General features: G+C 33.0%; 1 protein-coding gene across 3 annotated transcripts in view; it reads left to right on the top strand.

The window, feature by feature from the left end:
* The first annotated feature begins 521 nt into the window (after positions 1-521).
* LOC145293669 (PX domain-containing protein kinase-like protein) overlaps positions 522-11638 on the top strand; it is a 97601-nt gene continuing 86484 nt past the window's right edge. For all 3 annotated transcript variants that reach the window (XR_013869746.1, XM_080140048.1, XM_080140057.1), the window contains exon 1: positions 522-1135. Coding sequence is in view for 2 of the 3 variants with exons in the window: in XM_080140048.1 (XP_079996174.1) it covers positions 1037-1135 (99 nt within the window). In the remaining variant the exon portion in view is untranslated. The remainder of the gene's footprint in view (positions 1136-11638) is intronic.

The following is an 11638-nucleotide window of genomic DNA, read 5'->3' as shown; positions in this document are numbered from 1 at the left end:
ATCGTTCCAGACCTAGCGAGGAACCCTAAACCACGCTACAACTAGAGTACTTGTTCCAGACCACCAGACTTTAGCCTCTGGTGACATGCGACCTTCCGGACAACTAGCATCCAGATCATACGATTTTTCGCTTTCTTAGCAAATAAAAGGCTAACCAAACAACCTGTGTCTGTCATTCTTCTTTGCCTTTTTACCGTTTACTTTTTTGCCCGTGTCTACCTTGTTAGTTGTTGGGTCGATTGTCCCCGGACGACCGGCCCCACACAGATAGATAGATAGATAGATAGATAGATAGATAGATAGATAGATAGATAGAATATTTCAAAATGTATAAAGATTTTTCTTTCCATAGCCTATAAAATAAATTAAAACGAGTGGATAGAATCACGGCTATATCTCGGCGGCTGTGGTAGAAGACGCCAATTATTTAAATTAATGTAATACCATTTTTATTTTTAGATTCAGCTGAGTCTATTTGTTGAAATATTGGTCTTCCTTTCTGGCGTCACGTGTTAAAGATCACCCGTTTGCCTGTCTGTCGTCACTGTTATTGTTTTGAAGTTGGTGTCAACAAAACGGCGACCCTTAAAACTTCATTTTTTTTTTCTTCTTCTTCCTAAAAACTGTTTCGAAGCAGAATCCGGCCTAGCTTGCAATCGCAAATGATCTCATTTCTCTCAGCAATCATACAAGCTTTTTTTTTTCACCGACTAATAGTGACATTTTCTCCCTCCTTTTTTTTTTTTCAACGCGTAATTGATTGATTTGGGCCGATTTAGAAATGTTACCCGTTGCTTAAGAAATATTAATTTTTGAAGAGGGGCCCAAAAGGGTTCCACGTACATGCATACAAACGAAAAATATCCGCGCGCATACATACGAACGAAAAAGTAAATTTCTCCCGGAAATACACGTGTTATATTTTGTTTCAATCGCAAATTCCCAATTTTAACTTAAATTCAAAAAAACGCAAAACATTCTTCTGCGTGGTGTACGCATTTTATTGATTTTAATGATATAGTTTTCTTGTTAAAAGATGGCTGTATTTGAAACGAATCCAACCATTAAAATTCTGGATGATACTATCCCATTAAGTTGTACCATTGAAAGTGCTGTAAATGTTGGATCCCACACTGTAAGTATTTGATTTACTCCCACTTTTATACTTATTTCGGCAAACCAGAAAAGTATCGGACTCGAAGTCGGCAGCAAACGGTGTTCGGTCAGATTCAGTTCTTGATATTCATCTGCAATAGAACTTCTGATGAGTTTCCAAAATTTATGGATTCGTTAAACTGTTAGGTGAAAATATAGAATATTTTACAAAGTCTCCTCCTCAAGTTAAGAATGGGTTTCTAAATAAAAAAAAAAGGTCAAAATTCAAATCACAAATAACAAATAAATGTTACTAGAAGCAAGATAAGTTACTCTTCTACCTACCTGGATAAGTTTTATGTGATTGAAAAAAAAAAAAAAAACGGTGCTAATGCAGAGAATGATCCGCGCTATTTTTAAAATCGTATTTCTACGTTTAATTAAAGTTTTATGATGTTTTTTTTTTTTAATTCAATTGTAAGATTAAAGTACAGAATATGTACAAAAAACCCTACCCTCCCATGTTAAGAATGGCTTTTTAAATAATAACGTTATTATTTCAACACGGATCACTCTATGCATGAGTACAAAAAAAAAATCATTTAAAAAGCGATTAATACTGTTAACTATTATGGGCCTTCCTTCACCTAATAGTTTAATAAATAAACGTTAGTGCAAACCAGAAGAAGCGACCCAAGACAGGAAATTTTTAATATCAGGTGCTGCTGCTGCGACGCTGCGTCTGATCGACTGCTAACTTTGAGTCGGCTACTCTTCTAGTTTTCCATTGTTTTGAAAATACAAATTGTGATAAATCTTATTTCAATCACGTAAATTATTTACCGTAAAAAATGGGTTTCGTTATTCTTCTTAAACAAATTTAGCCTTGTTATTTATTTGGCGGACCTGAAGGAGCTTGCCTCTTTCTATTTTATTTTCGTTTTTCCAATTTTTTCAGCTGATTATTATTGAATGGACACTATAATCTACTAGATTATAAAAAAAAAAATTAAAAAAAAATGAAAAAAGTCGATATTTAAATATTTTATAGGAGATGCTGAGTTTTTAATGCAATGTTTTAGTAAATCGACTACCTATTTAAGAACCACGCGATGCTTTTAGGCCCAATTTCGCGAATTTAGCCTTGTTAAGCAGATTGGCCCTTCCCCCCCGGCCCCCACCCCCCCAAATTTCGCTTGAAATTTGTCATTTCTGATTATTTTATATACATATTTATGGTTATCTTAAAGTTTCATCACTCGACATTTACTAAGGGTTTACCCAGACGATTTTTTTTTAATACGTTATCTTTAAGTTTCGTCACCTAACATTACAATTTTTAAAGTAATAGGAAAATTATTTCGTACCTGTACGTGCAACAGCAACACTGCAACAGTAACACTTACTGCACAGTTTCAAATTCAATAAATCGATCCCCCATATTGGAACCACTCGATAAGAACCCCCCTTTTTTATCAATCTAAGATGATCAAAATGCACTAGAATACCAATTAAAAACTTACCTTTAAAACGTGGATTTTTTAGGAGTATTCGGGTCTGTATCCTGTGTTGTTTACGCTGATCGCCATGCTTGTTTTCGCGCGCAAAATTGAATGCTGCGAAAACAAACATGGCGACCAGTGAAAACCATACACTGAATACAGACCCGAACAACCCTAAAAATCAACATTTTAAAGGTAAGTATTTAGTTGATACTTTAGCGCACATTCATTGCCCGTAGATTGCAAATATCAGGTGACGAAACTTGAATGCGCATTAAAAAAAAAAAAAAAAATTCGTTCGGGCAAAACCTCTTGTGTACTAGTGCAGAGAAAATGATCCGAACGTAAATAATGTTATTTAAAAAGCCATTCTTAACATAGGGAGGGGGGAGTGTTTTGTACCTATTCTATACTTCAACCTTATAATTGAATAAAAAAAAAACATAAAACTTTAATTAAACTTGGAAATGCGATTTAAAAAATGGCGCGGATCACTCTCTGCACTAGCACCACCTCTTGTAATGAATCATTCGATTTGATAGAAAAAATTGGCGATTTCACCGATGTCTATTGGCAGTGTATAGAACATTCGTTGACCCGGGCAACGCCGGCTCTCCCTGCTCTGCTTGCTAGTGTGTGTGTGTGAGTTGACTATTTAATTAGTTTAGTCATAAAATGTTTACTGACTTTTATTTGACTCCTCCACCTTTATTTCTTTTTCTTTTCTTGTTTCGTTATTTCTTCCGGGACCACCCCTTTCTAGAATCTGTTTCACTTTTAAGCAACGGAATTGATATCACGTGTTTTTTTTTTTTAATGTGTTTCATCTCACTGGTGGCGGAAGAAATTTCTCTCTACTCCTATGATTTTTTTTTTTTTTTTATTGATACTCGTATCAATTTTTTTTTCTCTATTTATTTAAAAAGAAAATACAACTTTGTTATATATGGGTCGTGGAATTGCATTCATCTGCAAAAGATCTAGCTAATTTGCATATTCTTTTAAACATTCGTTTTAATTAATTCCATATTAGATTTTTCGGTTTTCTAATGAGATGATCATCTTTTTAGTTAACTATTACATGTAATTATATTCATGCAGATATTCTACATGATTTATTGCGTAATAAGGATATGGTAAACACAAACCTCTTTCTATATATATATTTAATTATATATATATATATATATATATATATATATATATATATATATATATATATCCACGCTATTTTTTAAATCGTATTTCCAAGTTTAATTAGTTTTATGCTATGTTTTTTTTTTATTCAATTGCAAGGTTAAAGTACAGAATAGGTACAAATAAAACACCCTCCCTCCCAATGTTAAGAATGGCTTTTTAAATAACGTTATTTCAGCACGGATCAATAAGTGCATGAGTACCAAATATTTTGCCGACCTAACTCCTGTCAGGTTTTGGTCTAAAGGCATGAAACTTAATATATAAGGTATTCGAACCCATGCGAAACTTTGGTTCTTAGCCGGGGAAAATCGATGCAAAAGTGTGAAAATTTAAAAAATAGAATTTGCCAAGTAAAGGTCGAACGACGGCATTATGAATATGCATGCGTAACGTAATAGCTATTCGTTAATGTTTTAATTTTTAGCCTTGCAGCAAACATGGCTTCATAGCTCAAGCTCAGGCAATAACGTACAAGAAAAAAGTAAATCGTAAGCTAAACGTTTTTTTTTTTTTTTAAAACTTTTTAAATCATTATTATATATTGCGTCCAATATAATCTATATATCTGTAAAAGTGAAATTGTGTGTGTGTGTGTGTGTGTGTGTGTGTGCGTTTCCCTACCAAACTACTCTGTTAATTTTCAGTCTACAGACTGGAGATTTGACATAAGGGATATTGACATTTGAGAAAATCTTTTTAATCGGTTTTCTGCCAGAAATTTGTTTGTCAAGGGGTCAAAGTTCAACAATTTGACATTTGAAAACTCTACCAAACTCTTCCGCCAATTTGGGTCTAAACACTTGAAATTTTAGATGTAGGTTACTTGGATATGGATCAAACTTTTTAATTTGATTTGAGCCTAAAACTAAATGTTAAAGGATCAAAATTGGGGTCAAAAATTGACCTCTGCGGTCTCTACCAAATTACTCAGCCAATTTTTTTGTCTAAACATTTCAAATTTTACATAAAGTGTATTCAGACATAGGGCAAGTTTTTTAATCGTTTTTTGGCCGCAAATTTGACCGCCAAGGGGTAAAAGTTAAAAAGATTTGATCTTTGTGGTCTCTACCAAATTCCTCCGCCAATTTTGTGTCTAAACACTTGAAATTTTAGATGTAGGTTACCTGGACATGAGTCAAACTTTTTAATATATATATATGTATGTGTGTGTGTGTGTGTGAACAGTACATAGGACCCGAGCAAAACCGGACTGAACTGTTAGTATAATAATAAATACGAAATCTGCATGAATCAAAATATTATATTGAAGTGCAATTTAAATTACGACCGGGTTATGCCGGGCGGCCTGCTAGTTTTTAGTAAAAATGACAAGAAAAAATCTTTAAAGCGTCAAGAAATAATTTATTTGTTTATTTTATTGAATGAAATCCAGCAGGAGTTCCAGTTCGTTCTTGTTTCTCTATTTACGCCGTCGCATAAAGTCAACATTGGACAAAACATGACGTTAATTATCAAATTAAATTCATTAACTTGTCAGTCACTTGGTACATAAAGAGCTCCAGCTTTCAGTTGAAATACTGGTTAATTTTTAACAAGTTGTTGGCGATACTGAATTTCTTGCCTACACGCCCCTATTCCGAATTCGTGACTTTGGGCCGCCATAAATGGATTGTTTTTTGTTTTTCTTGGACCTAACGATCAAACGTAAACAACGTAATGTTCAAGATCAATGCTCGGAAAAAATAATGTTACCTGAAGTGTAACGAAACGGAGTCACGGAGTACAGACACAAAATAACGAAACCATATATTTATTTTAAAAAATTACTTTAGTTTTAACACTTATGTTACCACGGAAAAAAATGACTTTTAATTAAAAAGAAAACTTCTTGTATTATCAAACAATAAAACATTTTATTCAAAATTTAGTTTTAACACTTGTTTTACGATGAATATATATATATATATATATATATATATATATATATATATATATATATATATATATATTATGAAGTTTTTTAATAAATTTTTGTTTGGTTGTGAAACAAGTGTTAAAGCTAAATTAATTTTTAAAAATAAAATATTTGTTTTATTATTTGATAATACAAGAAACGTTTTTTTCTTTTTGTTTCAAAACATTTTTTTTTTTTGTTTCTTAATAACAGAAGTGTTAAAACTAAAGTAATTTTTTTTTTTTTTAATATGATTTCATTTTTCGTGTCTTGACTCCGTTCCGTATCCACTTCCGGTATTTGATTTTTTTTCCGAGCACTGATCTTTGATATTACCAAAAACATTTTAAGTTTAATTTAGACGGTTTCAACCCGATATATATGTTTGCGGGATAAAAATAATTAAATTAAATATTGTTTTTAATGGTTTGCAGTAATAAAATAAAGTGTTTTTACTTTATATTTGTTATTTAAAAACATAGCAGGACCCGTTAACCGGCATTGCCCGGTGGAAGCATAACCCCCCTCCCTCTCACGTAAAAAAAAGTAAAGTATGGTTGTTGTTCGTAGCCACTTTCAACCTCGCCATGTTAAGAGCAGTATTTGGAATAGACACTCCCAACCTCTGCAAGTGAATTACAGTGCAAAATGCAAGTACCTATATCTTTAAAAGTACCTGTCTACGCCAAATATAAATGACCTTGTCTTAATGAGTATACTGGATAAATTATAAAACTCTTAATTTTCAAGGAAATTGAGGAGTTGGATCTAATGTAAAAATTCCCCTGTCCTACCAAAATAAAAATTAAAAAAACATTGTAGAAGCTGAAGAGTGTAAAAAGTTGTAGAAGCCGAAAAGTGGGTGGGTGGGGGGGACAAAAGAAACATAGGCCCCCCCCCTCCCAAAAAATAGGTTCCCGGTAAACTTAACTATGCATTATTCAACCCACTCCCTAAATGAATCCTGGGCGGACAGTATGGAAATCACCCCCCCCCCCCCCTTTAAAGTGATTAACGTGAGAATGGTGTTCTTTTACGTTCTTCCTTGGTAGCGGTCTTTTTGTTACTTTCAAAATATATAAGGAAACGTACTTAATTATTGTTGAGAGAAAAGGATTGGTACTGAGACATAGACAGGCAAAATCTTCTTGCTTAGATTATTTCTAAATTGTCAAGCACATCTTGTTTGTATTGTTCTCAGTGCTGATCTGACTAAAACTGTTCTTCAAGCACGTGATGACCTTTCTTATGTCATATCGTTCGACATCTGCTTTTCTAGCGTTTTTTGTCTAGGGAGCTAACCTTTGATCCTCGTTTCAATCATACCATCTGCAGTTGGGTATATCTTTTGTTTGCTGCCAGGTTATCTTGACATGTACTAATATAACCCTCACTAAAATCCATACTGGTTAACTCAATCGCTACTTACCGGTGTAGGGTCCGAATATATAATGGAGAAAAATCAGGTCATGGAAAAGGCGAAAGTATTTTGGCAATAACTTTAGTTCTGTTCATTGTAGAGACTTGCTACTTGACCCATATTGTAGACAATGAAGTCTTGCATCTTATCTGACCTTGAAAAGTTTGGTGAATTTTGTCAGAGTTTCAATTTCCAATTTTTCCATATTTAACAATGATTTGATCTGACATGCTTCAATAACAGTAACCACCTTGCACAATTTCTGACTGATCAGATAACTAGGTTATGAATTATCAATGTTTCCATGGCATAACTTTGGAAATACTTCATGCAATATGAAGAATAGGACTCTAATAAGAATTTAGCCAATCTTTATGTTGTCAGGTGGAGTTATGCAGTCTTACAATTAATTAATGTTTTTATTTCAGCATTGGTTTTGTAATGAATGCCAGTAAAAATGAAAAGGATTCAGAAGACCTGAAAACAGCATCCATCATCTTCTTTGCATGTCTTTGAAGCATATCATGATATGACAGTGTCACACTTCCTTTGTAACGTTACCCAACACATTGTAGCCTCAGTCGCAAAGTAGACAAAGAATAGGAAAGAACTTCAACTTGCTTCCCCCTCTATTGTAACAATGACATTTATTCCCTCATTCTCTCAGCACGCGTGATTTCTCGTTTTGACTGTGACATCACCCACATCCATCACTAACGTGATTGCCCTTTTTATAGTCTTTCTTTTTCACTATGCCGTTTCGTATGCATTTACATACACGCATCCATGCTCTGTTACACTTTCAAGTTACGCTTATTGGAGAGTAAGGAGCTGACAAGGCACTTCTGCATTATATCATTCGTTTCTCCACATTTATAGATGGTTGGCGTGGTTTTGTAGCTCCCATCTGCCCAAAGCAACTTTTGAGTGTCTCCTAATTTTCATTCTTTGGCTGTTGACTGTTCTTCATTGAACTCGCTGTGCTTTTGAACCAAGAGAGAGAATTTCAGAAGTGGGAGGAATCCCATGTCAGTAGGAGTGGGGACATTCTCTAACCCTCTGGTCTACAGTTTCAGTCTTGTCTCTTCCTCAGATGCTATTATGAGCTGAATATAGTTAAGGAAGTTTCTCCTTGATGTCAATCATTGGGTCATTGATTCATATTCATAAGGAGATGACGTTCATCACTGATAGTATTTGCTACTCTACTGGCAACATCCAGTCTCACATCTGCAAGGGCAATGTCAGTTTTACAGATTACTAGGCTTTAGGAAACCAGTAATCAAGTGCCAATACTGGGCCTTATTTGGTATCGATTAATCTCTCCCAAATATGACGTGCATACTTTGCGGAGGAATAGTACAGGGTTACGGTCATACCTCCCTTAGTGTGTGTGTGTGTTGTGACTTTCCTCTTGGAGTTGATCAGTTTTTGTAGGATTTTTTTTTTTTTTGAGGTTGACTTTCAATTCGTGTTTTTGATATGTTCCTTGAATGAGAGTGCATGGTCTAAGGTTACATCAAAAGTAAACAAAGTTGGCACGGTTCTCGAGATGTATTACAGACCATATGATGGTCTGGTTTCCTTGTCCTTGAGACGGAAATAAAAGATACAAAATATGAATACAATGCCCACTCCAAAGAATTATAATAGAACTCAGAATAAGCAGAAAAGCTACATAAGTAATCCTAAAGTCATATTATGGTGATTAATATAAATTTATTTTACTACTTATGTTACCTGTTATATTTTTATTCAATTTCCATGGGTGCGCTAATCATAATAATTATAATAAGTGACTTTGACCATAGTATATATATATATATATATATATATATATATATATATATATATATATCTATATCATGTAATTAATAGGAAAAGTTTATTATGCAAAAGTAAGATTCAGTTCAATAAATATATTAATGGAGATATTATCCCAACCAAGTAAAAAAAAAAAAAAAAATAGAAGCTCAATACGACGGTGAGAAGTACATGCATAATTATACATTTCGTGACCACCATCATAAAATGCAGTTTTAGAAAGTGCAAAACCAGCAGATTCTAGCTCTCTGCTATATATATAATCTGCTAACCAGTTTCTATTCTTTGACGAGAAGAACATTACATTCTTTGAAACTCTGCGGAATAAGGATATTTCACCGCCTCTTTTTTTTATTGGAGGTATTCTGTCGAAAAATAAATTTGTACATGTAAATTTCTAGTTTACAGTTTTTATTTATACTTATGGTGTGTGTATGTATGTGTGTGTATATATATATATATATATATTTTGAGTAAAATGATTCATAATTTTTAATTAAAAATCAGTTTCAAAAGGAAAACAAACAAAATCAATAGATTGTACGATCGTTTCGGAAACGATGTTTTTATTGAAATAGACTTGAAGAATAATTTGATAAAAAGATTTTCTTTAAACAAAGTCTCCTCATCAGCAAAGGGGGAGAGGTTAAAGACACTAAAATAAAACTAGCATTTTTTGTAGTAAGGCAGATATTTCTGGAAATATTTTAAAAAAATAAAGAAAAAGGTTACTAATTTTCATGTTGATAAATACAATAAAAATAAAATAGGTTGGAAAAGTAAGGGGAATTATTTTTAATAAATTTTTTTTTTTTTTACGCTTTTAAAGCTTATCATAATTTCAGTCCATCTATTCCTTGGCATGTTGTTAAAAGTTGTCTCTGAATGGTTGAAATAATTATTTATATTACTTTAAAGGAAACACTGATAAATGTACTGTTGCCAGTTTATTATCGTTGGAATGCTATATTTGAATTTAAAATTATAATGAATTTAGAAAGGGAGATAACTGACATTTGTTGAAAAATGATATTCAAATAAAAAAAATATATATTACAAGGGAGTCACCACTTATCAAGGCCCAAAAGCCATTCGAAGATAAGGGTTAATGAATGTAAAGTGGTAGTGTAGTAATCAGTAATGGTGTAAGTTGGATAAAATTTGATTATTTAAAGGGACGGCTCAACAAGAACTTATTTACATTGGACTGGAAGGCTACCATACTATTGTCGGCCAGGAATCAGTATTTCACAGGCTGGCAGTTCTCGGAAAGAAGCTGTGTTTGTGGAATCTGCATTTAGATTTAGGCACAGATAGAGAGTTGGGAAAATTGTTGATAGTTGTTGTAGCTAGTCAAGTGTTGTTTTTGTGAAAGTTTGTCCAGGAGAAGTATAGATTGGAAGGTTGACGAGCACTTGCCATAAAAATAATAGAGCAGAGACAGGCGCACAACGTCTCTTCTGTGGGAAAGAGATTGCAGGAAGAGAAAAAGGGGCATGATCTACTAGGTTTCTTAGCCGGTTTTGAACTTTATCAAGGAAGGATAGTTAGGGTGCGCTGAACAACTCCTACCCAGATGGATAGTCACAAAAAAAAAAGAAAAAAAAGCAACATGGTCACCATTTTGTGCAACTTGCACTGAATGTTCTTGTTAGAACATAAATAAAAAAAGCCAATCAAATGTGAGAAAAAAACATCTGTATTTACGTTCCATAAAACTGGTTGTAAAATGAACAATGGACATAAATATGAAAATAAAATTAAAAGTGACCTGAAAATTGATTCCAGAACAGGAATTACTAGAAAAAAATGACTACAAATAAACCATTGCTAAAGGTACTTAAAACGATAAGAAAACTAAAATCTTACGACGACATAAAATATGAATATTAGGTAAATGTACAGCATTCAAATATAATAGCAACATTCATTGTGGTAAAATCAAACTCAACTCCAGTACTATGAATGATGCTACCAGACGGACTGTCTGAAGATAATGGCTTCTTAGCTTAAAATGGACCAAACATGTATTATTGTTTTTTTCCTTTCCCTTTGCAAGACTGTCATGTTCTGCAAAACCAAAAACAAAGACAACAATTTCCTCCTATAAAACGACTCAACCAAAGAAAACAGCATAAATAAATATTTGAAAATGTAAAGAACTTAAAGTATAAAAAAACTTTTACCAAAATGATTGGATTTGACATTAAATAACTTGAAAAGGGTTGATATGCCATCGAACAAAACGACCAAACTAGTATAGCAAATACCACAGAGAAATTAAATATAAAAAATATCACATATAGGAACAAAACTAAACAAATAGCTCATAAAATATGAAGATTGATTTACTTAAATTGTCAACCTTTACCATACATGCATCACAGTAGACAAAAATATCTTTACAATACATTCACCATTTGAAAGTTTCAATTTTAATTTTAAAAAAGTAAACTTAAAACAAAGCTAAAAAAAAACCCCACAAAAACAAGAAATAATGCCTACAACTGAACCAACCAATTGCTCTTAACATATCAAAGGTCTTCCATAAGGTATGGCATAAAGGCCTACTTCACAAGATTTCCAGCTACGATATAACTGGAAATGTTTTCTCAATTATTAAATCGTTTTTCTCTGATAGGCTCATAAGAGTAGTGGTTGATGGGCAGAAATCAGAGGCCC

Source organism: Euprymna scolopes, chromosome 2 (genome assembly GCF_053919585.1).
Source record: "Euprymna scolopes isolate OS-2025 chromosome 2, ASM5391958v1, whole genome shotgun sequence".
NCBI lineage: Eukaryota > Metazoa > Mollusca > Cephalopoda > Sepiida > Sepiolidae > Euprymna > Euprymna scolopes.
Note: the sequence above shows the minus strand (reverse complement) of the source record. Positions and strands in the feature narration are given on the sequence as shown.